Raw genomic sequence first — 25,213 nt, forward strand, 5'->3', positions numbered from 1 at the left:
CTTTGTCGTCACAAAAGAAGCAGGTCAACAACTGACCTTGTGACTGTGCAACTACCCCGAGATGTTCAGTGGCAAAGATTGACAGTGTGGTCTTCCCTTATCCAGCTCGCCCGCATACCCAAAGGAGTCGGGACTGAGAGCTCGGATCTTGCCATTGCTGGTATTGAGAGGTTTGTATGATCCATGTGCCGGTTGGGGCCGTTTTGCGACTTCCTCTTGCTGGTAGGCCGGATCTGCTTTGATAGTTGACATTACACCGTTCAAGTTTTCCAGAGAGCTGATGAGCTCACGGACTTTCTTAGGAGCACCTTTGACTTGCGCGAAAAGTTGGAGGGCATCATTAAGCTGCACCACAAGTGTAGTTACACTTGTTACAGTGCCCAGAACTGCCGCCATCGTGAGTTGCTGACGAGCGGAAACACGGCAGAAATCAAGGTCAGAGAGATGGTTCGCACTCCAGGAACAGCTTGTTGTCCCGAAAAGAGGAGAACGAACATCTAGCGGAGGAAAAGAGGTGGCTGGGATCATTCCCTGATTGAATCTACCTTGCCTACTGGAACTAGTTGCAGGAAGCCTCTGAGTGCTGTGACTGCAGCCATCCCACCAGCCTAGTCTCTCGTGCAGCGCTACAGTTATAGCGATGCAGGCCCCTGGCTCTTCGTACAAGTGATATCTGACCGCGGCTGCAGCAGCCACTCAATTTGGTGCATGCATCGGTGTGGTTGTCGAGAGCACGGCGATTAACGGCAAGCCAGAGTCACAACAAACCGTCATGTCTTGTTCTCTTCAAAGGGAACAATCCGTAAGATTTTGGTTTAGTGTTGAGCCACAGCTAGGGCACATTGAGATAGGTTTCATTGCTCCATGTATACTTGATCTCTCGGTTACTGCTCGAGATAATAGCTGATGCTATAGTTGAGCCACGCACATTGGGGCAAATCAACGAAGACACCGCTCGCCGCGGGGTAGTCTAGGTGCTTAATGGGCCCTGCGGCATTCGACACTTTCTCCCAAGGTCCCGATGCTAGGATGCCTTGTAAGGTCTTGGTATATCCTCTCGCTTGAAGGTAAGGAATTGGCGGATTAGGCTGGCCGCTTCTCACAAATTCTGCAAAGTATCCGCTGACCAATTGTACGGAATAAAGGTCATTGGCATCCCTCAGGGGAACGTAGAAGTTGCCAAACGCCCAGTCCATATCGGCGCCATGGAGTTTGAAGTAGGGCAAGTTTGGATTGCCGTGAGGATAACCGGGCGTGACCGGCGCGCCGGGGACATTCTCCGGGTTGTATCCATTGATTGTTCGTTCGAACTGGTAATAGTAGGCTGCGGGAAACACCCCAGTTTCTGCGCCAGCATATACTGTTGCTTGATCAATGCAGCGGAAAGTGGTGTCGGTTGCGACACGCTGTGATACATTGAAGGAATCAAAGGTCATATTGCCAGTGCTGTAATAGGGGAACAAGCCGGAACGAATGATCGCTTGTGCATAAGGCGCATTGATCCTCAGACCAGTCACCAGCCCCTGTGTTTCGTTGTGCACCGGTGTCGGAGATATTGTAGAAAAGGAGGCGCCATCGTTTGCGGCATTGCCAAACATGATCGGGACATATGCGCTTCCCGCATTCTTCTTGACCACATTAAGTTCAGAGGTATTGACAATGGTACCGTCTTGGACGACATATCTCGCAACCGTCGCTAGATTCACTAGGGCTGTGGCATTGACCTTCTTGAGACACGCGATCTTGCCACTCAATGCTTGCTGGGTACAATTTGACGCGTTAAAGATCTGGGGCCCGGCGATGGTATACGACTCGTTGATGGTGTAGTAAGACGAGTAAGTGGTGCCATAGGTGCCGCCAAGGCCAAGGGTCACTCCGCCGCCCAAGTTGGACATAGCTACTGCGCCCTGGAACAATCCAATGGCAGGGGGACTCCCGAGAAGGGTTCGGACCGAGCCAGCTCCGGCAGATTCACCCATGATGGTAATTTTCGTTGGATCTCCACCAAACTTGGCAATGTTCTGAACAGTCCAATTTAAGGCGACGATCTGATCTCCGATACCGAAGTTACCTTTGATATTAGTGCCGGGGATGGCCAAAAATCCCAGAGTTGATAGCCGATAGTTGATGGTTACGACAACAATATCTTCTCGAGAAGCTAGGTTACCACCATCGCTTAACGGATCGGCCCCAGTGCCGCCAGTGAACCCTCCACCATGGATCCAAACTGGTTCAGTTAGCCTCGCTGGACCATGGGAAAACACTCGACCTATATGGGACTCACACAAGACGGGTCGCAGGCTCTTGGATGACCCAGATTTGGGAATGTAGGGCGTCTGGACGTTGAGGAACAAGCAATCCTCACTCGTGCCGTTGACAGATGGCTGAGAACATTGGGCACCATAAACGGTTGCATTCACTGTTTTGCCAGTCCCAGTGTATAGATGAGAGTAGACCCATCGCTGGGGCTGATCAGCATATCGGATGCCCAGGAAACGAAACGATTTCTGATTCCGATAGCCAACATAAGTGTTGCCTGCTGCCGCCACGATGATTTGATTTGAAGCGCTCGCGGTCGAGTTTGGAGGTTGGCTTGCGTTGCTTGATTGAGTGCAAAGTACAGGCAAAGCAGTGTTGCCCTGTAGCACCGCGGGAAAAGAGAGCTGTGCTTGAGGAGACACTTGCAAGCTGCCGTCGGCAATGTGATACACCTGACTAGGGGACACTCTTCCGGAGTATGCCAAGTATGACAATGCGGACGAGAAGTCACTGCTGTAATTCTGAATGGTAGCTTGAGTCAAAAGTGTCTCGCTCAAAGCCTGACAAGCAGCCGATCCGGCAGATGCTGACATAGGGTCAAGGAGAATAGCCCCGACATGGTTGGCGTCGTCCGAGGCATTTAGATTGTTTTGGTAGACATATGTCAGTGAACTTCCAGTATTGGACACGGCGACGTTGGCCCGGCGAATTATATCCTGGGGATGTCCGAGGGTATGCCCGAGGAGTACAGCCAAAGGCGCCAGGACCCAAAGCAATGAAGCCATGGTCACAGGATGCCGGTTCGATTCAAAAAGGAGCTAGGGGAAGTACAAGATAGAGACACAGTCCAGCACATCTGGGCAGCATGGTCTTCTTACCATTATCATACTTAGTTCAACCACAGCACATTCCATCATCGTCTTAAAAACAGCTTCCGCCAGGCCGGAGGCACAATTCCAACAATCCATCCTATTTCAGGACGGACTGCGGCAGCGAAGAAAAGCTCTTCACAGTGCCATTCCAAGTCAGGAAGGCAGATGTTGTATCGTACAGCTTGTCCAACGAGGCCCAGGTCGAACTGCGGAGGTGGTCGCTTCGATGCCGGTTGAATGCAGACAAGCCACGGCCCTTGACCACTGAATCGTCAGGCCGATTGGTAGGAATGTAATCTAGCATATTACTTGCGGAGGGGCGTCAATCTGTTAAAAGAAGAACAGGCAACGACGACGACAACGTGCAAGGTTGGCAACCAACAGTCAAAGACCCCGAGAATTAGGCTGAATTGAGCTGGCAGCTCATTGGCAGTAGAGATGAGCAGCCATTTGCCAAAAAGAGACTAAGGGCGGCACTGGAGATATTTTTTGCTCCACTCCAGGACCAAGCTACTGGGTACTCCGAGAATGTTGAACGAAGGTTTAGTTGTGGATCTGTCTGGTTGATTGTGTTCTGTCCCCCTGGCTATTCAGAGAGACTCTGCCTGTTTATATATACATTGGCCTGTAACCATAAGAGCGATCCTGAAACCTCCTATTCCGTCGCCATCCTTTCACAGGTCTGCAGGAACAACGAGGTTAAGGCAGTTTGCGCAGTTGGTGAAGCGCCTAGCGTCTCAGATGGTTTACCCCAGTGGCGCTCTCGCGACCCTGTCAACAGAGAACCACTGGTAGTTTCTTCCAGAGTTTCTTGAATCTCCAGACATCCTTGCCGTCTCCGCGTTTTCACCACGGCCGAGCTGCCTGAATGATCTTGGGCGAGAGGAATGGGCTGTGATCTTGCTGAAGATGTTGGACTGGTTACTGGCCTCATTAGTACCGTCATGATTCAACTCCAGCTTTAGTTCTCAGTCTGCTTTGCCGGTTGTTATTGCAGGGACGATTGACAAACCGAGCCCGATACAAGCCCTCATACAGGCGGGAAAGATCAAATCGGATGCCATCAAGGAATATGAGAGATCTTTCAAATACAGATGTTGTCAGAGCTCTTAGCGGCGCCAACAATGCAGTTGTCATTGCTGGTGGCCGACAAGCGAGGATCCGTATATGGCATTTACGATGTTTTAGAGCAAATATGGATGTCGTCCTGGTATTGGGCGAGTCCGTCTGTCCTTGAAAGACGGTTTCGTCTTAAAGGCTTTCGATATCAAATTTGTCAAACAAGTACTCGCGAACGAATATTTGTAATGGGCAGATGTTCCCATAACGAGACTGGAGTCTATTTATGTACGAAATGTTACAAAAGTACGGCCGTCTCCTTAAATCAAACATAGCGGCTTCGCCCTCAACGAAGAACAGCATGGCCTCACGAACTGGCTCACGTCACCCTCCCGGGCAATATGGTCCTGGCTTCAACCATCTTTTCTACTATACAATTTTCGAGTCCCCCTGGCGACTAAGAGCCAATTAGTCTCGGCTGCCTCAATGGGGTGTGTGTTTGCCTGTTTCCATGGTGTCAAAGCCCCAACGGAACCTCAACCTCCATATTTTTCCTTGATGATACTCTGAACCCTTCTGGCGATGTGGGACTGGATGGTGGCCATGGTCAACACGGCGACTTACAATGTCACAAAAACAGGCGCCCACGCCTAGAATATGGGGTTGTTGAAACCACGTCTTGTAGTGCAGAAGCTCCTGCTGGATCTCGAAGGGTGAGGAATAGCTATCTGGGTCCCCCTGAAAGTAATCATATCCAAGACCAAGAGAGGGGTTTTTCACGCGTCACCACCAAGCCACCTTGCAAAAAGGCCGAAGCAGAGAGATATACTCTGTAGTAGTAATATCCATACACCACTGGCAGGCAAAGGATACCCAGGCCAAATGAAAAGAGTGCTCCTCAAAGCAGAAACTAAACTCGTTCTTATTTTAGACAGTCTCCCCCCATAGCGACGACTCAATGCACTCTCCTTGTGATAGCCATAGAAGTCTTCCTCATACCCAGGCAGATCGACGGGCGCGCCACTTTCGCCATTCAAGCGTACTCTGTATTCGTATGAATTCGATCGTATGCCTCTCTTCCCTGTTTCTTCATTTTCCATGCGTGCTGTCTAACGAACCAGCTCTACTCATGTGCTGCATATACGAAGAAAGCTTGTTCAGACCAGTCCGTCAGGTCACCAGCATTCGGAGGAATGGGAGCCTGGACCCCAGACCACGAGAGGCATTGAATATTTTGGCTGAATTCGCGCTTTTTTCTGATCCTGGGCCCTGAGTTCCCACCCTTCTAAACCCCCCTCTGATGTGAATCCGCCGCGGGTCCTCGCTTCTGGTTGCTCGAAAAATCTCCAACGCATCTTCGTGACGCGAAAGAGCGTGGATCACACCATCACATGGATTATGGATCTCCACTCCTCCTTTAGAATTTGAAATTCTGAGGGGGTGGGTGAAGGGGGAAGAGGGACTGACTTGCGCCATTTTCTTTTGGGGCATTTCAGAATGACGGGACGGATGTTTGAATGTTTCGTGGCCATCAATCAATCGACCTGAGCGCATTCATCGATGTGCTCCAAGGTCTAGGGCTGGGAGTGATAACGCATAGATATTCCGAAGGGCATGGTTCTGATCGCAAGGACGCCACTGCCCCGTCATAGCCCCGAGGTTATGCAATGCAATGCAACGCATCTTTCGATTCATGTTTTGTTCCTTATTTTTTCTGCTGATGCGAATAGAAGCTGTGCGACTAATTGTCTCCGCGTTAAGCAGATCATTCAGGACCGGAGCTGTGTAGAGCCGTCTAGGGCGGCCCGGACTAATCGGCTAACTACCAAGTCAGCTTCCTGGCCATGTAGGAGGTAGAACTAATCGAGGTGGTCTGGGGGAGCGGAGGAGGATCAGATATCTTTCCACCCCTTCCCACGCCTCGGCTTGTGGATATCAATGGCTGGTGCCCCATTTTTGAAGTCCGCCCTGCAGTACAGAAGTCCCTAGTAGCCACAAGCGACACTCACCGGCGCGGCGTGGTGCAGTGCGTTGTGGTGTAACAAGGAAACCCGCGGTTGAACTTCGGCATCAACTGCTACTGTGCTGGTAACAAAAGCCGTGGTTCAGGCGGATTGGCGAGATCACGTAACAAACGGATGGAGAATCCACCAAGTACCTTCTTTAGTGACGGCGTTTGGTGGCGTCGAAATCTAAGACATGGTTCGCTCGTCATTGGACAGAAAACCTGTCAGATGGGATGGGCAGGATGGGCTGCTGGCCCCGCGCCCCAAGCTCGTGCTCGTGCGATGCCGGGATACCGATCCAGCTGGAAATTAGGTAATGGTGGTGTGTTTTGTTTGTACGGAGGACGTATCTGGTACGAGAAAATCGCCTTTTGGATCGTCGCGTCCAACCCCAGGCGGTCATTGTATTGTATTCCGAACTCGAGCAGAAGTCACCCTGAGCATCATATCCCCATCCAACCGAATATTCCTCCCGCATGAAACGCTAAGATACAGCCTTTCCCCTTATCTTCGTAGGAAGATCAAGCGGAACACACGGAACACGGAACGCCTTGGAGTGCATCGCCTACAGCATAGTATGCCGGTTTACGCTATGCCGTCGCTTGTTAGCCATCAGAGGAACAGGACCGGGAGGGGCACATCAGTGGAGCAAATCCTTCCAATGCTCGGAACTGGTGGATTCGAGGGGTGCGTGCTTACCCTGAAGTCAGCATTGTAGAGGTCGGCCAAGCCTTGTCCTGGAAAGCTCGAGGGAATCCAGCTTGCAGGTGGAGTCAGCCTTCGCCATGCGTCGCTGGGGAACATGTACGGAAGACGGAATACATCTAACATACCTGTACTGATCGTCAAAATCCCAGACTGTAATACCAACACACCCTCCCACTTGGATGCAGCTAGCTGTTGAGTTGTAATACTCTTCTGCTTGGAGGGAAAAGGCCGTGGCGTTTGTGAGACTGGCTTGTGGGAAACGGATATCCAATTCTGTGATTGCCACTTCGACACCCGCCGCGATGTAGGCCTGTTTCGTGGCGATTTGGTCTTGCAGCGAGGGCGTCTCGCCGACGACGAAGTGGCTCTCGAGGCCGACGCCATCAATGCGGATGTTTCGACTTTGCAACTCTTGAATCAGACCCAGTACGGCCACTGACTTGTTCCCGGATTCGATCCCGAAATCGTTATAGTACAACTTCGGCTTGCGTGTGCCCGCTGGCAGGGAGTCCACTGCTTCCTCTAGCTCGTTGTCAGTTCTAGCAGGTCATGGAACGGATAGAAAGATCCTGGATCTCCTTTGCAGTTTCTCAATTTCTGCTTCAGTTCCTAAGCGACTCACGAGCAAATTGGAACGCGAGAAAGAAGTACTCCGGCCCGATCACATCGAACTAGGAAGAATCAGCCAGAGATCAAGTCACAAGATGGATACCAATACTGACCCAGATACTGGAAGAAAACGACCCATTAGCAGCTATGGCCTCGTTGACGACATCCCAGGAGTAACAAGCATCTCCAAAATGGGTGATCATTGCCTGGATATGGTTTTGCATGACCGCAATGAGTGAATCTGCGGTCCAGTTCCCGTTCAACACCCAGTCGCTAACCTGGCTGACCCAGACCAGGTTATGGCATCTCAGATATTTTCCGTGGTCTCGGGCAATTGCCACATCAATGTCCCCGCCCGTGAAGTTGAAGACGCCCGGCTCCGGCTCACTCAGCTCGAATTTCATCATGTTGGCCGGTGTGATCTGGCCAAAGATGTGCGTGTTGTTCAAGATCTCCTGATAGAGGATGTTCGTATCCTCTCCGGTTCCCTGTGTGTTTCTTTTTAGTTTCCAGACTCCGTCATCCGCCAACGCTGGCACCTACAGGTTGATCAGTTGCACTGCCAAACCACAGCTTGCCGGCTGCCTGCGCCAGATCATTGAGGAAAGGCGGGGAATGTGGCTCGAAGTATCCGGAGCAGGAAGCAGGAGCAGACGATGCCGGTGCCGGTGAAGCTGAGGAGGTAGCTGTCACTGGGGCAGGAGGAGGAGGAGGCGGCGGATAGTGACCGTGTAGTGGCCACCCTGGTCCCGCCGGGCTCGCAAGGCCAAGAGCAGCGAGAACGGACACGACAGAGGCAAGCCTGGCCAACGACATGCTGAATTCACGTATAAAGGAAATACTGGCAGGATGAAACACAGCAGCACAAGAACGTAGAACTCCTTACACTCGCTCGTCCGCCAGCATCGACACGGCCTTTCCACTCTCCCACATCTCTATATATTGTCCATAGCGGCAAATAACCGCTAGAGCGCTCACCAGGATTCGAAATTTGCATATACTCACGCAGACCGAATTCGCGTCATACACATGGCCGGATGGAGGACTGCCGACCTTGTCAATTTTTCATATATCAACCGGACCCGCAACAGAATGAGAATTGACCAGCATGAGATCTAGTCGGCATAGAGGACGATTATAGACCTTCCCTGTTCGGCGACGATGGTATGGAGTTAGGTAGATGCAGGTAAGTTAGAATCCGGGCACCGTTGACATGGAAGCAGCTTGGCAGCGAACATACTCTCTTTCCCCGGCGGAGATTCATCGTCTCCAACGCCCCAGTCTGGGATGTGGAGACAGGGAGACCTAGCTAGTCTGCTCTACGAGCAGATAGAGTATATGCAGCTCATTTGTTTTTGGGGCCGGAGTTGTGCTGTGGGTGCCCGGAGAGTCGACCCGCGAGCCTTGCTTCTCTTCTTCCTCCTCTGCCTTCTTGTCGCATGCAGCCTCGAAAATACGGCTATGTTAGTCATTGATACTTCGTGGCGTACCTCTGGCTGTCTCTCCATGTTGGCTTGGCCTCTCTTTTGCGGCATGCACATTGATGGTCCAGATTCCATATTTGCCCGGGCGGAGGATGTGACCCCAATTGGCTATACTTAGGGGGTCCAGTATGTAATTAACAAAACTAGGGGCGCCCCGGCGATGGCGTCGAATCGAACCCCGTCGATCTGGATGCGTTCAGTCTTCCTCCTTCCCAGAACGTGGCGATCGTTAAACCATCGGCTGAGCATGGAGAAAGGAAAAGAGGTCTGATACAGTCCCCATCCCGGAGGACGAAGCCCCTTCAAGCAGGTGGCAATTGGAATTCCTTCTCTTCTTCCCTCCCTCCCCGGGTAATAGGATAAATTGCTGCTGGCTGTTTTGCTTTGTCCCGAAGATCCTCCACCGCCCCTTTTCAGGCATAGCCGAATCCGTCCTTGATCCGTCCTTTTCCTTGGTACGGCATGGGGTCTGTTTCCTGGAAATCCCACATTCTCTCCTCCCTCCACACTCTCATCCACAAATCTGCATGCATGTGCACCAGAATTTGGCCATACTTTTGCCGCTAGATCAATCAGAAGAGTGGATGCTGCGCCCAGAGGTCAAACACCCTTGTGTTCCTCTTTCCCGACCCGGCTCTGATCTCTCTTTTCTTTCATTCCGAGAGGTTGCTGCTGCTGCCGGCCGGTAAAACTCCCTGGGCGTTTTTCGGTCTCTAGACTCGGGTTTTCCAGTTGATATAGATTGACAGTCGTGATCCAGGCTTTCAGGGCATGACTGTTACGCTAGTGGACAGCCTGTTTACCCAGCCTTTCGCCTCGGATTGATCGTCCAATCCAGACTGCTTGGGTCCACCGGTATGGCACGATTTGCGTGTTTGTCGACGCCCTCATTGGCTCATGCAGTCCTGGTCAGCTGTGAATGCAGACTTTCTAGAACGCTATCACCAAAATGCTCGCGGTAGCATTTCCACCACGGCCCTTGGTGAGATAAAATATGCACCGCAACGATGCCACCTTGTATAAAACACTTGGCTTGCTCCCTGTTTCTCTCTCTCTCTTCTTTTCTTCATCAAGATTTCACGTAGGCACAGTCTCTACGTTCTTGTTCCGTTCTTCCCAGAGCTCATCAGCAATCAGTATCTTCTTATCAGCATGGGAAAAGGATACTTTGAGCTGGCAGGCCGCCAGTTTCCTGCCGTGACATGGTACAAGGATCCTGCGCTGAGGAAGACTTATATCTGTCTTATGTTCGTGGTTCTTACTAGTGCCACCAATGGGTGAGTGTGCGAGAGTTCTCTGGTTCATACGAGAAGTAGATCTGCTCACTTTGTTATGCTCAGTTATGACGGCTCCATGATGAACGGTCTCCAGACTCTTTCCCCCTGGCAACAGCATTTCCACCACCCCAAGGGTGGCAAGATTGGCATCTTGAACGCTATCATGTCTATTGGTTCCCTGTCCGCTATTCCCTTTGTACCATACGCAGCCGATATCCTCGGCCGTCGAATGGGTATCCTCGTGGGCTGCGTCATCATGATGGTCGGTGTTGTCCTGCAGTCTATCTCTGCAGGGTTTGGCATGTTCCTGGGAGCCCGATTCCTCCTCGGTTTCGGAATTGCAATTGCCCACGGTTCATCTCCTCTGTTGATCACGGAATTGGTGCACCCTCAACATCGTGCCATCTTCACAACCATTTACAACACAACGTGGTACGCTGGTAGCATTGTCGCTGCTTGGCTCACCTATGGAACCGATCACATCAACAACAACTGGTCCTGGCGCATCCCCACCATTGCCCAGGCCGCTCCCTCGTTGATCCAGCTCCTTTTCATCTGGTTTGTGCCAGAGTCTCCCAGATGGCTCATCGCGCACGGCAAAGAGGAGAAGGGCTTGGATATCCTTTACAATGTGCATGCCAATGGCAACCGCAACGACGAGATGGTTCAATTGGAGTTCGTTGAAATCCGCGACACCATCAAACTCGAGAAGGAGGTCGAAGGAAACCAGTGGCTCGAACTGATCAAGACCCGTGGCAACCGCCGCAGACTCATCATCTTGTTGTCTGCTGGTCTCTTCTCCCAGTGGTCCGGTAACGGTCTCGTGTCATACTACATTACCAAGGTAAGCTGATTGTGCCACTGCTTCGCAAGGTTCGTTGCTAATGATCATTAGATTCTCAACAATATCGGCTACACTGATACCTTGACCCAGAACTTGATCAATGGCGTTCTACAAATCTTCAACCTCTTTATCGCCGTCGGTGCTTGCTTCTTCGTCGACAAGATCGGCCGTCGCAAGCTCTTCCTGATCTCCACTACCGGCATGTTGATTACATTCATCGTCTGGACTATCTGCTCAGCCCGATACGCCATCTCTGGCTCTAAAGGGGCAGCTAACGCTGTTGTTGGGTAAGTTGCGAGGTCTCTGTGTGAAACTCGGTGAACAACCGCTGACCATTTCAAATAGAATGATCTACATCTACTACTTCTGGTACAACATTGCCTGGTCTGGCATGTTGGTTGGTTACACCGCCGAAATTCTGCCATACAACATTCGAGCAAAGGGCTTGACAGTCATGTTCCTCATGGTTGACGCTGCTCTATTCTTCAACCAATATATCAACCCCATTGCCCTGGACCACATTGGCTGGAAGTACTACATCTTCTATTGCGTGTGGCTTGGCTTTGAGCTTGCCATTGTCTACTTCTTCTATGTTGAAACCCGCAACACGCCTCGTAAGCATCTTCAGACCGAGTTTTTTGGGCCTCACACTAACTTGCATTCTACAGTGGAAGAAATTGCCAAGCACTTTGATGGCGACCAAGCATTGGTTGCTGGTGCCGCTGCTTCGAACAAGGGTCTCACCCTGGCGGCTGAGATGGGTCTCGAAGCAACCATGACTCAACACCACGATCTCGATGAGAAGAGACACTCCGTGCAGGTCGAAAACGCTCAAACAAAGAGCGAGCTGTAGAAGTTTGAGCGTGTCCGTATGAAATCTTGCTCTAGTTGAAAGTTGGTTCTTGTTTGGGACCGGCCCCCCATGTGGTGATGATTGCAGCTGGTTGCAGTGGATTATGGTATCATCTCGCAAGCGCTAGATGCTTTCCTCGAAGAACAACAGTATTCATCAAACATACTAATACAATGACATCAATCCGTCAAACGCTTCTAGCGTTTTGGGCGAACCTGGACGCCTCCTGCTTTGCTCCCTCCACTTGTCGTGACCTGGAAATGCGAGCTTTGACATCTGGTGGATCACGTCAGCAGCATCAATCACCTTGGTGGTCCAGTCTCACCCCCTCAAATACTTTCAGGTCGCATTCGACCCAGAGGCTATTATCGATAGAAAATGCACATCCGCTATGTTGGCGGACAGCACAAGGTAGCTCGAGAAGCAACAAAATAGTTCTTTGTAAATTCAATGTCGCATCAAGGAGTTTTGTCTACACGGCAAGAGCGTTCCATTCAGCGTAGAGAACGGAGCCTTGTGCGCAAGGCTGAGGTCACGGGCAATAAGATAAGCATCGGCCCGGCGAAATTTCCGACCCGCCGTCTGCGCATCACAAAGCCCACAGAAACTTTTCCTTCCTGTCTGTTGAACTGCCAACTATTGTCTCCATCCGCCGGAAAAAATGCCACCGCTCAAGAAACGAAAATTGAGCCATAACGGGCCCTCCAGCGATGACTCTCAATCTGCAAACTCGCCCACCGGATCCGAGACCGCGCCCACCACTGATGCTGAAGACGAGGCGCAAGCAAAATCCACCAAGCCGACAACATTCAAAGAGCTAGGAATTATTGACTCTCTGTGCGAAGCATGCGAGTCTCTTGGGTACAAAGTGCCTACGCCGATTCAGGCTGAAGCAATACCGTTGGCGTTACAGGGTCGGGATATAATTGGGCTGGCAGAGACCGGGAGCGGCAAGACGGCTGCATTCGTTCTTCCTATTCTGCAGGCACTTATGGATAAACCGCAACTGCTCCATTCGTTGATCTTGGCCCCAACAAGAGAATTGGCCTTTCAGATATCCCAGGCTGTGGAGGCTCTTGGTTCTCTGATCGCAGTGCGCTGTGCCGTGTTGGTTGGTGGTATGGACATGATTCCGCAAGCAATTGCTCTGGGAAAGAAGCCTCATGTTATTGTTGCGACACCCGGACGTCTGCTAGATCATCTGGAGAACACAAAGGGATTTTCGCTGCGCCAGTTGAAGTATCTTGTCATGGACGAAGCCGACCGACTGCTCGATTTGGACTTTGGGCCAATCCTGGACAAGATTCTGAAGATACTACCAAGAGAAGGGAGAAAGACATATCTCTTTTCTGCAACAATGTCGAGCAAAGTCGAATCCTTACAACGAGCCTCGTTGTCAAATCCCCTCCGAGTGGCGGTTTCCCAAGACAAATACCAAACCGTGTCGACACTGATCCAGTCATACCTCTTCATTCCTCACAAGCACAAAGATCTCTACCTCATACATGTTTTGAACGAACTTGCTGGTCAGACAGGCATCATCTTTACACGGACAGTCAACGAGGCACAGCGGATCTCGATCCTCCTGCGGACCCTTGGTTTCTCTGCCGTACCGATCCACGGTCAGCTGTCTCAACAAGCGCGATTGGCTGCCCTGAACAAATTCCGAGCGAAGTCCCGCAATCTGTTAGTTGCTTCTGATGTGGCGTCACGAGGCCTCGACATTCCTTCTGTTGATCTCGTGATCAACTTTGATCTTCCCCACGATAGCAAAACATACATCCACCGAGTCGGGCGTACTGCGAGAGCGGGTAAGAGCGGCAAGGCCATTTCTTTTGTCACTCAGTATGACGTGGAGTTGTGGATGAGAATCGAGGGTGCATTAGGTAAGAAACTGAAGGAGTATGAGACGGTCAAGGAAGAGGTGATGGTATTGGCGGAGCGGGTGGGAGACGCCCAACGAGCTGCAGCAATGGAGATGAAGGAGCTGCATGAGAACAGGGGCAAGAAAGGCGCGACGCTGCGACACAAGCGGACGGTGAAAGGCGTGGGCGGAAAGCGGAGTCGAGACGATATGGATCAGGATGAAGGGTAGACGTTGTTGGACTCGCATTAGTAAATGAGTTACGTTTTGCCCCTTTGTGTCCTCTGACTCAGCCCCCAGCGTTCGCGGTCTCTTGAAGGGGGTACGAAGGGGTGCCTACTGAGCTATGTATACTCTTAGAGCATCATAGCTGTGGATGTGACGCGGTCTCCAGGTCGAAAAAGTACTAGAGCAGCCTTGCGGTCAAGAAGCGAAAAACGGCGGGTCAATTCAACTTCCGGGCGACTTTCAGCGCCTGATTCGCCTGGCTCGAGACGCAGATTCAACTCATGTACCTCGAAACTGTCTGAATTTGCCCTCTTGCCCCGTAGCTTGCCAATCATGCTGGGCATGTGCGGATCGACTCCATGTCGCCAACTAAACACCGATCAGCGAATTAGCGACATCTATCAAGCCATCGCAAAAACTTCAAAGATGACGTCTTCTGGATCCTGCGGTTCCATTGGTCAAGGGCCGGGAAAGCGTGGGAGAAGTTTCCACAGGGGCCACAGACCAACACCAGCCAACACAAGGCCCTCAACAGAATCAAGTTGGTCCATCGGAAAAAGCCTCTGACGTCCAGGAGGCCAAGTTTCTTTCCTTTTGCACTCCCTTCACCAGAATAAAAAACATGGGGACTGCTCAGTGTTAGTCGGGTCGGAGATCTACCCCCCTAAAACACTGCCAAAGGATCATCAAACATGCCTGTCATCGACATCAACAAGGACCTGTCGGCCCTTTTCCGTCAACAGGTCCAGGCGACGCCTAATGCTGTGGCGTTGGAGGACGACTCAACGACATATACTTATGTCGAGCTCGATCGAAAGGTCGAGGCTCTCTCCAATCACCTTCGCAAGCACCGAGTCGGCCGAGACAGCCTCGTTGGCGTGCTCTTACCACGCAGTGCCAACTATGTGATCGCCTGTCTCGCTGCGCTCCGGGCAGGCGGGGCTTTTCTCGTCCTCGAACTTGCGTACCCTCCTGAACTCCTGGCAGACGTGATCGACGATGCCAACCCAGCTGTAGTGGTCACATACAAGGCCGAAGTTGGTAAGATCAAGGATGGAATCCCTCTCATCACCCTTGATGAAGAGCAGACAAATACCAATGGAGATGTGAAAGACCTACCTCCGCTGCCTGCTGATGGTGACTTGGACAGACTTGCTTTCGTCTCTTATTCTTCAGGTACGACGGGCAAGCCGAAGGGCATCGCAAACCCTCATCGAGCGCCAGTCCTTTCGTATGATCTGCGATTCGGTGTTCGCGATCTTCAACCTGGTGACCGTGTCGCCTGCAATGTCTTCTTCATCTGGGAGATTCTCCGTCCGTTGCTGCGAGGAGCTACTGTCGTTGCAGTACCAGACGAGGCAAGTTATGACCCCCCTGCGCTCGTGGACCTATTATCTTCAAAGAATATCACCGAGACTCTCATGACGCCTACGCTCTTGGCTGCAGTGCTGTCACGCCACCCCAAGATTGGGTCTCGACTGCCAAAGCTGCGGACTTTATGGCTGAATGGCGAAGTCGTGACCACCGACTTGGCACGTCGAGCCATGAAAGCTCTTCCCAACACAACCCTGCTCAACTGTTACAGCGCCTGCGAAACCCACGAGATTGCATGTGGGGATATTGGAGAGATGCTGGACGACGAGGCACACTACTGTCCCGTCGGTCCTCCGCTGGATCCAGAACACGCCTACATCCTCGATGAGAGTGGCCAAAAGGTGGAAGGGGGAGAAAGCGGAGAACTTTTCGTTGGTGGATCACTCCTTGCACGCGGGTACATCAATCGCCCTGAGACAACCGCCAGAGCCTTCACACCGGACCCATTCGATTCAGCGCCGGGAGCGCGCATGTACAGAACTGGAGATCAGGCTCGAATACTTCCATCAGGACTTCTCGAAATTACTGGTCGTGTAGGTGCCATGATCAAGCTTCGTGGATATTCTGTCGTACCTGGAAAGGTCGAGCACGCCATTGTCCAACACCTCGCTGTTCGACATTGTGCTGTCACAGCTCATGGTGAGGCCTTGGAACGGCAGCTGGTTGCGTATGTCGTCCGGGACAAGGACAGCTCTGCAGATCGTCCGGTGCTGGAGATTAATGAGATAGGTCATAGTCCTGCTGCAAGACGGACGCTCTCACCATACCTAGCTCACTACATGATTCCAGCTCTCTGGGTTGAAGTTGAGGAACTGCCTACCAATGCAGTATCTGGCAAGGTGGATCTCAAACGCCTCCCTAGACCTCCAAGTCCCACAACTGTGAACGGCAATGTGGTCTTGAATGGGTACAAGGGAGACCAAGATCCAATCGACATTGACGCCATAGCTGAAATCTGGGCCGCAAGTCTCAAGATCTCCCGCAGTACCATAACGCCGGAGCACAGTTTTTTCGATCTTGGAGGACACTCCCTGACGCTTGCCGACTTGTCTGCACGGTTCTCTCGAGTTCTCGGAGTCAAGGTACCGCTCGCACGTCTCGTCGACCCTGCCACTCTCAACGGCCACCTGGAGACACTGCGATCTGTGAGAGACGGTCACGCCGCAGCGGTACAAGCACATCTGCCTGATGTCCTACGCAAAGACTCGACCCTTGAGGAGAACATCCGACCAATAAATGTTAAAATCTGTGCGGCCAGCAAAGCAAGGACGATCCTTTTGACTGGTGCTACTGGCTTCTTGGGTGCGTTCTTGCTGAACGATCTTTTGGAAAGCACATCGGCCAAGATAGTGTGCCTGGTACGTTTCAGTGACCCTTCAGAAGCCGAAATACCGGAAGGTATTGCAAGGTTGCGGCGGCACCTCCTCGATTTGGGATTGTGGAGGGACTCAATCATGGAGCGCGTCGAGATCCTGCCAGGCAATCTATCCCGGCCACGCCTGGGCCTCTCCCCAGACGCCTTCGAAGAACTTAGTGGCCGTGTCCAAGTTATTTTCCACTCCGCCGCCAGTGTCAACCTTGTGTACCCGTACGCTGCTCTCCGGGATGCTAATGTAGGGGGAACAAGGGAAATTCTGCGTCTAGCATGTCGCGCGGGAGCCACGGTACAGTACATCTCCACGAACGGAGTGTTGCCACCATCTCAGGATGGCTGGGAAGAGGATGCCATGCTGGATGTGGACGCTGTCCCAGCGAAGCTAGCAGACGGATATGGCCAGACAAAGTGGGTGGCGGAGAAACTCGTGCATGAAGCTGGCCGTCGAGGCCTGCCGGTGAAAGTTCATCGAGCCGGTACAATTAGCGGCCACAGCACCACAGGCGCAGGAAACCTGTGGGATCTTCTTAACGCGATCATTGTCGAATCCATCAACCTTGGCTATGCCCCAGACGTGGAAGGGTGGCGTGCAGAGATGACCCCGGTGGACTTTGTTAGTAAAGCTATTGTCCATCTCTCAAATCAGACCGACACCACCCAGTTTGTTTTTCACCTAGGTGATCCTGATCCGGTCCACACTCGATCAGTCTTCAAAGACCTCGAAGAGCTCGGATATCCGACAAAACCACTCCCTTGGGACGACTGGGTTGTGAAGTGGCAAGAAAACAGAGGTGTTCTGAAAGGTGGAGATGGTGCATTTACCATCGATATCCTGCGCAGCGGCATGCCGAGCGTCGAGTTTTTGAGGGGCATTGTTGTGTTGAACAATGCCGCTACTAGGCCTTTGCGGGCTGTTGTTGAACGACCCAAGGTCGACAGCATATTGCTCGAAACGTACGCCCGCAATTGGTTCGCCCGAGGATGGCTGCCTCGTCCACCGTCGCGTCAACATGCTCTTGGTGGAACTGCACAGCCCATACGAAGGGGACCACTGAGCGGGCGAGTGGCTGTCATTACTGGGGCTTCGTCTGGAATTGGCGCTGCTGTTGCTGCTGCTTTGGCACGGGAGGGTCTACATCTGGCGCTAGGCGCTCGCCGCACCGAGGCACTCGAAGCTGTTAAAAACAGATTGGTAGTCCGTGAGGGCAAGGTCATAGTTCGACAGACGGACGTGACAGACAGCAAGCAAGTCGAGAGCCTCATCCAGGCAGCAAATGATGAGCTTGGGCCGGTCGATATCCTCATCTCTTGCGCCGGTGTCATGTATTACACCATGATGGCAAATGCGCATACAGAAGATTGGGATCGCACTGTCGACGTAAATTGCAAGGGTCTTTTGCATTGCCTTGCTTCGGTTGTGCCATCAATGATCTCGCGCAGAAGCGGGCACATTGTCGCCATATCGTCGGACGCAGGTCGAAAGGTCTTCCCTGGCCTGGGCGTCTACTCGGCTAGCAAGTTCTTTGTCGAAGCCACGCTGCAGAGTTTGCGTTTGGAAACAGCGGGGACGGGGCTACGTGTCACGAGTGTGCAGCCCGGCAACACGGCGACTGACCTCCTAGGTATGTCGACGGACACTGAGGCAATCAAGAAATATGGTGAGCCGACTGGTGCACAGATCTTGGATCCGGAAGATGTGGCCAACTCGATTGTCTATGCATTGAGACAACCGCAGTATGTTGCTGTGAACGAAATTCTGATCGAGCCAAGGGAGGAGCCGATCTGATTGAACCACCTTATGTGCGCCTTGACGCGCATCATTGCTCAATTCCCTTCGTAATGTTTGGAGACAAGTACCATATCCATGAAAGAACAGCCTCGAGAAGCGAAGACGGCAAGTCATCCTGCTCGTGTCCTACCAAGGCCTGCCAGGTCTAAGACGCGGGTTATTGGTGTCTGCTAGCTTTGGTTATGGGAAGATGAGAAGAGACCGGCAACGATGAGGAGTCGGGCGGATGGTATAATAAAAGTAGCGGCCTAAGACCGCCGATCTGTAATCATTTCGATATCGAAGTGGTCTACGAGATTACTCTTGTGATGAGGGAAGCATATTTCTTCCACGGCATGATCAGGGACCAGTCGGTGTACTCGATGCGTTGTAGCAGAATGTTCCGCTACTGCCACTGGTAAAATGACAAGGCGGAACAGTATGCAAGAGTAGACTAGTGCAGCCTCGCTGCTTGTAAAAAAGTTGGAGATCACCCCATTTTGCCCATCCTGCGGCCACACAGGGCTTCAATTTACACACAGTTCCCAAACAACCATCTCTTTAAGCCTTGAGTTATTAGAGTTCTACAAGCTCTTTAGAGTGCGCAATCTACTTCCTCTTCTTTGGATTTCTCTCCAGGACTGCCGGTGGAACTCCTTGGAAATCTGTACCCGGGCCATAGGCCTAGACCGCAGGCAGGATGCAGGCGCCTGTGGTGGTTATGAGTGAGCGATCCGGGACTTCTCGACTAGCTGGCACTGACACGTTTGACAGACACGGCGAATGGCGAAAGACAAGTTGGTCGAAAAGCGCAAATATCGAACATTACCGCTGCGAAAACGTGAGGGACAGCCAACAACCCGCAAAATCTGTCTGGTGACTGACGGACGCAGGGTGGCGGATATCATAAGATCATGTCTCGGGCCCAAAGCAATGCTGAAGATGCTGCTTGATCCTATGGGTGGGATTGTCCTAACGAATGACGGCCACGCTATCCTCCGAGAGATCGAGGTTGCTCATCCTGCGGCAAAGAGTATGATTGAGTTGAGTCGGACGCAAGATGAAGAAGTCGGTGATGGCACAACCACGGTGATAATATTAGGTATGAATCCGCTACGGTGTCGGATGGTGGGATAAGAATTGACCAAATGGATAGCTGGCGAGATCCTTGCACAAGCTCTGCCACAACTCGAACGAAATATCCATCCCGTGGTAATTATCCAGGCCTTCAAAAAAGCCTTGACAGACGCGCTTGCGATTGTTGAGGAAATCTCAATCCCAGTCGACACATCAAGTGACAAGGCTATGATATCACTGATTGAATCCTCCATCGGTACCAAAACAATCTCCCGACACTCGGAACTCATGTGCTCCCTTGCCCTGAAAGCTGTACGAACCGTGTCTCAGGATCAAGTATACGTCTCCAATGCGCCGCAGGCGAACGGCACAGCCAAATCGGCTTCTTCGATGGCGCCTTCGAAGCCCGTGGAGATTGATATTAAGCGATACGCTCGAATCGAAAAGATCCCCGGTGGAGAAATCGAGGAGTCACAAGTCTTAGACGGAGTCATGTTGAACAAGGACATTACACACGCCTCGATGCGCAGACGGATAGAGAATCCCAGGATTGTGTTATTGGATTGCCCTCTGGAATACAAAAAGGGCGAATCTCAAACCAACATTGAGATCACGGATGAAGACTCGTGGAATAAGATTCTACAGATTGAAGAAGAGCAAGTCAAGAAGATGTGTGACGCTGTTTTGGCGGTCAAGCCTGACCTTGTCATTACCGAGAAGGGTGTGTCGGACCTGGCGCAGCATTACTTCCAAAAGGCAAATGTCACGGCACTGCGAAGAGTACGGAAGACAGACAACAACCGCATTGCCCGAGCTGTGGGAGCTACCATCGTGAACCGCGTTGACGACCTTGTGGAGTCGGATGTGGGCACTGGCTGCGGTCTGTTTGAAATTGAAAAGATTGGCGATGAGTATTTCACATTCCTCACAAAATGCAAGAACCCCAAGGCTTGTACGATCTTGCTTCGGGGACCTTCGAAGGACATCCTGAACGAGATTGAACGAAATCTCCAAGACGCCATGTCTGTGGCCCGCAACGTCATGTTCCACCCACGTCTCTCGCCCGGCGGAGGGGCCACCGAGATGGCCGTCTCGGTGCGCCTCGCTCAAAAATCCAAGTCCATCGAGGGCGTGATGCAATGGCCTTACCGTGCCGTCGCAGACGCAATGGAAGTCATCCCTCGGACGCTCATCCAGAACGCCGGTGCCAGCCCCATACGGATCTTGACACAACTCCGCGCGAAGCAGGCCGAAGGCAAATCGACTTTCGGCGTCGATGGTGATACCGGGAGTGTGGTGGACATGAAGGATTACGGTGTTTGGGAGCCCCAGGCAGTCAAGCTGCAGAGTATCAAGACGGCGGTCGAAAGTGCATGTTTGCTGTTGAGAGTGGATGATATCTGTGGAGCGAAGAGCGCGAAGCAGGTTGGCGGCAGTGGGTTGGCGGCGGGTGCAGGAGGAGAAGAGTAGATCCAGATAAAGAGTGGATGAGAACGGCAATGGGAAGTAAAGGGTGGCACCGTTCCTATGCCTGTGGGATCACGATGTGAAATGAAATAAGCAAATGGAGGAGATGAACATGGACAGGCTGAAAAGTCTGCATACGACGAGGAAGCCGTCACCATCAAACAGGATATACGGCCATACAGCCATCCAGCCATGGTATGTGAAAAGCATTGTCCTGCGTGACTATCCATAAGATTGACTACTTGTTGGTGCAGATTGTCTTCCTTTCCCTTCCCTTTCCTTTCTTTACTTTCCTCCTGGTTGTCGACCGCGACACAAGTAACCACTGCTCGACAGTTCCCTCCTATCCAAAGCCTGGTTTCAGTTTGACTCCTTAACCGCCCGTCTGCTTTTCACTTTCAACTGCGGGAGTTCCACCCAGTACTCATGAGAAGAGTGATTTCCCATGTCGCTGCCACTACCGCTCTGCTGCGTCGAAAGGTGACATGTTTGCCCCGCTCTTTGACTCACCGCGGTACGTTCACTCATGATCACAACTGTTGAAATGGAAAGTTAAGTCCTCGCACGACGAGGATTTGGGAATCTGAAACACACATTCAATATCAAGAGTCCACGCGGAGGCGGCTCGGCATCAAAGGTACGTGCACGCCTGTTTTGCCTCAGGGTATTTAAACCTCCTTCTCCCTCCAGATTCTGTCTTCTTTTGTCTTCCATGGTTCAGAAAACATTTGTTTGTTGCTCCCCTTCAGAGATCTTCGTGCGTCTCCCAAGCCGGAAAGGAAGCACAACCGTTTGCGCTCCCTTTCTGGCATAATTGCATCTTTCATATATATTTACCTAACCACTCTTCCACTCCGCATCCTCCGATCCTCGCCCACAAGATCAGATGCCACACTTCAAGCTCGAAGCCAAAGACGGCCCGCCGGGACCCGCGGTATTAGGCTCCTAAGTTCATCAAAGGCGCCCGTGCCGCTCTATCAGCTCATCGGGTGGTCTACAAATTGGGACTTTGTGATGACAGAGTGACGGTGGTGGACAGACTCTGCCGCTCACATAGATTACGGGTCCGTCCCCAGGTCGGACGATCCCGCGAGCACCGGAGAGTCCCAACAAACCACATCTTTTGTCCGCGAGCTGTTGGATCGGCCGCAGGGCTCAACTCAGAAGAAGCATGTTACCATATGGGGTCAACGAAGACAGCAAGAGTGCCCCTCATTATCGCCGAGAGGGAAAGAAGCAGAAGACACAGATTTCTTACCAAAACTCAAGCCTCCCAGCAAGACTTGCGCTGAACATCACGGATCCTTCCATCTATCCTGAGCATTCTGCACGTCTCGATCCTGAGGACGACACGCATTTCCCAGGTCCACTACTTCAATATCCGTATTCTACCTACTCCTTTGAGAGCGCGTGCAGCACCGGAAGTACAGTTGACTTTTCTATAGACCCAGACAGGGCTGATGCATCGGATATGCCTTATCCATGTCCCAACCTCCTTCTCTCGGCGGTCCGGAGTCTCCGTTCCAAGTCAAAACGAGCAGCCCTAGACGAAAGTTGACGTTTCCACAATCTTATTCACAACCAAGACCATTAATATGGCTTCCTGACGAAGGCCAGAGAGTGGTAAAGCTCCAGAAGGAATCACCGTTCCGTACGGTCCGGGGTCTGTGATCGCGCAAGCAAAACAGCTCATCCACTAAGTATTCGACGACAGTGGACGAATACTGAGGATATCGTCGCCATCCCGGTGCCAATAGCTACCCCAGCGGAGGCTTAGACATCGGAGAGTACCGGGTATGAGGTCCAGGGCTTGACGAAGCGTACAGGGACGCCGCATCGGCGCGTTCGAGCACCGCGCTGACATCCAGAAAGTCAAGAATTGGTGTTGATCCTCTACCGAGATCTCGACGCCAAATTCCACACAGATCTCCAGCGCCACCTCTTTGCTTTCCCTTGAGCTTGATGTCCTCTAGCTCTCCAATTTCACCTCGACCAGCAACTTAACAGCCGTCCTCCCACTCGACCCAATATGTCGGACTATCTCGACGTACTTTCAACAAAGAACAGTCTTGATATGTACGAGTTTGATTGCTAGCCTCTCGGCGCCTACGACAATACATTCCTTCTCCCGACGATAGTTGCATGCCGTGAAGCCATCGGAGATTTCAATCATCCTTGTCGAGGGAGAGGGTCATGGAGGAGTTGGATTGAGAATGGGCACACAGTTACAACAAAGGAGATGCGAGCCCGGGCGGAGCGAGACACTAAGGAGAGGGGCACTAAGGATCAAGACGCTGACCCTTTGTTCGTGGCGACACATATCGAGAGAAGATGGTCGTTCTCATCCTGATTGAGAGCAGAGTGAATTGTCTCAACCTCGAGCTGTAAAAGTGTAACGCGCAGCCGTGGTTCCTCGCCGACGACGAGAATCTACAAATTCTCCGCACTTTTCACACGAACTCCTCCGCGGGCAAACGAGATGAGGTGGCTCTCTCCGATCTAACTAACTCCGGCGCAAAACTTCCACTGTGTGCTAATGCCAGCGCCGACCAGAAAGGCATTTTCGATTTTTGACCTGCCGGACCGGCCCCTGTGCGTTGTTGCACGTGCATGCCGAACCCTGATGTGCTCCGTTACTATACGAGCGAGTATTTCACGTACCTTGCGCTCGTACACTGCAAGAACTTCGTCTCTGCAGTCGTATGTCTAGTGTTAAGGGATCCTCCGCGAATAGGCGTCCATTCATGGGTTTAGATATTTTGACATGACGGATTTGCAGTACAAGCTCCGTTGTCGGTGTCATCTACCTTCTCATCAATGAAAACACCTGAGCCAGTCTAGAGCATGAGACAGAAATCCTTAAGCCACACATACCGATCTTCCAATCAAAGCATAACTCGCTTGTCTTGGGTGGACCATGCGGCAAGAGGCCGACTTCAAATCCACTTTCCCAATCTCGAAGAGTCACCCTACAGCCACCAAACTATGAGACAAACATCTATGGCTACTCGATCTGATTGAGAACAATATCCCCCACCGTCTTCTTGATTGTGAGGGACGGACCCCAGATGAAGAAAGCCATCTTTTTATTCTTGTCACCTCCTTCCTTGAGAAGTCAATAACGTCAGCCCGGCGTACCTAGTTTAGACCTTTGCCTGCGAAAGATTCTTCTCGCACATCTTGGTCATTTTGCCCGGAGCAGATGCGTCGTAAACTCGGTGGCGTCTGCACTCCAAAACTCCAATGATCTGGCATAATATTAGGATACCTATAATTATCCCAGAGCCCTACAGAACAAACCCAGCAAAGAGGCTAAGATATTAACGGGGGAGGAACGTATAAGGACCGCACGCTCTCCCCCCTTTTCTACTCAATCCGTCTTCAAGGCTTTGAGTCTCTGTATATACGCTGAGTATACGAAGGATATTACTGCTAAATACTTCTATCGATTCGTCTATTCCTTAACCGCCTTCTGTAACACATAATCTGTATAAGCAAACATGGCGCCTAGCGATATCTCAAAGTAAGCGAGCATAAGTCCAGACGGGGAACTCGTCAGTGGACTTATTAGTGCCAGTGTCGTTTGATGAACTTGCTTACTATTCTCGAGAACGACTCTTATCGAAGAGTTTGACGCATTTGTTCAATTAACTGGTCAATGCTCCACTTAGTATATGTCCATCTTCCCCGAAGGAACAGAAGGATGCCACAATTTGACTTCTCTAACAGCGACTGCCCATAAGCCTTAATTCAAAGCTTACTTTGCCCTAAAACCGATCAAACTCTCATATAACAGCAAACGCCTCCAGGTACATTTCTATTGGCTTTCCAGACGCGGCAAGGCTATTTGATCATCGGACCTGCGTGGTGTTCCGTTCCGGAGACATTTCTACTCTCAAAATCGACGATCCAGAGCTGTAACCTTTGCCTAACTGTAAATGACTGGAGATGCAGTGGTTCTTACCACGGCTCGCGGCAATGAGTGGTGGGGCGCATGCTCTAGACAAAGTCGAAAGCGAAGGTGGGTATTTGGTGTCTAGGGATAGTGAGAATGGAGAAGGATTATAAGAATAAAAATATGGCTCGGGC

General features: G+C 51.7%; 7 protein-coding genes across 7 annotated transcripts; 4 read left to right on the forward strand and 3 right to left on the reverse strand.

Moving 5' to 3' along the window:
• Positions 1 to 51: 51 nt before the first annotated feature.
• On the reverse strand, positions 52 to 396 carry Z519_05099 (uncharacterized protein; the record flags this gene model as incomplete). The annotated part of the gene is made up of 1 exon (XM_016762840.1): positions 52 to 396. One exon carries the CDS (start codon positions 394 to 396, stop codon positions 52 to 54), a length of 345 nt encoding a protein of 114 aa, XP_016620453.1.
• A 488-nt stretch (positions 397 to 884) lies between these two features.
• Positions 885 to 3,044, reverse strand: Z519_05100 (uncharacterized protein; the record flags this gene model as incomplete). Its single annotated transcript, XM_016762841.1, has 2 exons — positions 885 to 2,227; positions 2,285 to 3,044. The coding sequence occupies 2 exons, from the start codon at positions 3,042 to 3,044 to the stop codon at positions 885 to 887; spliced, it is 2,103 nt and encodes a 700-aa protein (XP_016620454.1).
• A 3,764-nt stretch (positions 3,045 to 6,808) lies between these two features.
• Z519_05101 (uncharacterized protein) lies at positions 6,809 to 8,329 on the reverse strand (the record flags this gene model as incomplete). The annotated part of the gene is made up of 5 exons (XM_016762842.1): positions 6,809 to 6,956; positions 7,030 to 7,426; positions 7,527 to 7,575; positions 7,627 to 8,001; positions 8,057 to 8,329. The coding sequence occupies 5 exons, from the start codon at positions 8,327 to 8,329 to the stop codon at positions 6,809 to 6,811; spliced, it is 1,242 nt and encodes a 413-aa protein (XP_016620455.1).
• Positions 8,330 to 10,149: 1,820 nt separating this feature from the next.
• On the forward strand, positions 10,150 to 11,971 carry Z519_05102 (uncharacterized protein; the record flags this gene model as incomplete). The annotated part of the gene is made up of 5 exons (XM_016762843.1): positions 10,150 to 10,274; positions 10,338 to 11,118; positions 11,170 to 11,405; positions 11,464 to 11,732; positions 11,787 to 11,971. The coding sequence occupies 5 exons, from the start codon at positions 10,150 to 10,152 to the stop codon at positions 11,969 to 11,971; spliced, it is 1,596 nt and encodes a 531-aa protein (XP_016620456.1).
• A 661-nt stretch (positions 11,972 to 12,632) lies between these two features.
• On the forward strand, positions 12,633 to 14,066 carry Z519_05103 (ATP-dependent rRNA helicase RRP3; the record flags this gene model as incomplete). The annotated part of the gene is made up of 1 exon (XM_016762844.1): positions 12,633 to 14,066. The coding sequence occupies one exon, from the start codon at positions 12,633 to 12,635 to the stop codon at positions 14,064 to 14,066; it is 1,434 nt and encodes a 477-aa protein (XP_016620457.1).
• Positions 14,067 to 14,755: 689 nt separating this feature from the next.
• On the forward strand, positions 14,756 to 18,598 carry Z519_05104 (uncharacterized protein; the record flags this gene model as incomplete). Its single annotated transcript, XM_016762845.1, has 1 exon — positions 14,756 to 18,598. The coding sequence occupies one exon, from the start codon at positions 14,756 to 14,758 to the stop codon at positions 18,596 to 18,598; it is 3,843 nt and encodes a 1,280-aa protein (XP_016620458.1).
• Positions 18,599 to 19,280: 682 nt separating this feature from the next.
• Positions 19,281 to 21,127, forward strand: Z519_05105 (T-complex protein 1 subunit gamma; the record flags this gene model as incomplete). Its single annotated transcript, XM_016762846.1, has 4 exons — positions 19,281 to 19,305; positions 19,355 to 19,421; positions 19,474 to 19,682; positions 19,737 to 21,127. The coding sequence occupies 4 exons, from the start codon at positions 19,281 to 19,283 to the stop codon at positions 21,125 to 21,127; spliced, it is 1,692 nt and encodes a 563-aa protein (XP_016620459.1).
• Positions 21,128 to 25,213: the final 4,086 nt, after the last annotated feature.

The sequence above is a fragment of the Cladophialophora bantiana genome (genome assembly GCF_000835475.1).
Source record: "Cladophialophora bantiana CBS 173.52 unplaced genomic scaffold supercont1.7, whole genome shotgun sequence".
Lineage (NCBI taxonomy): Eukaryota > Fungi > Ascomycota > Eurotiomycetes > Chaetothyriales > Herpotrichiellaceae > Cladophialophora > Cladophialophora bantiana.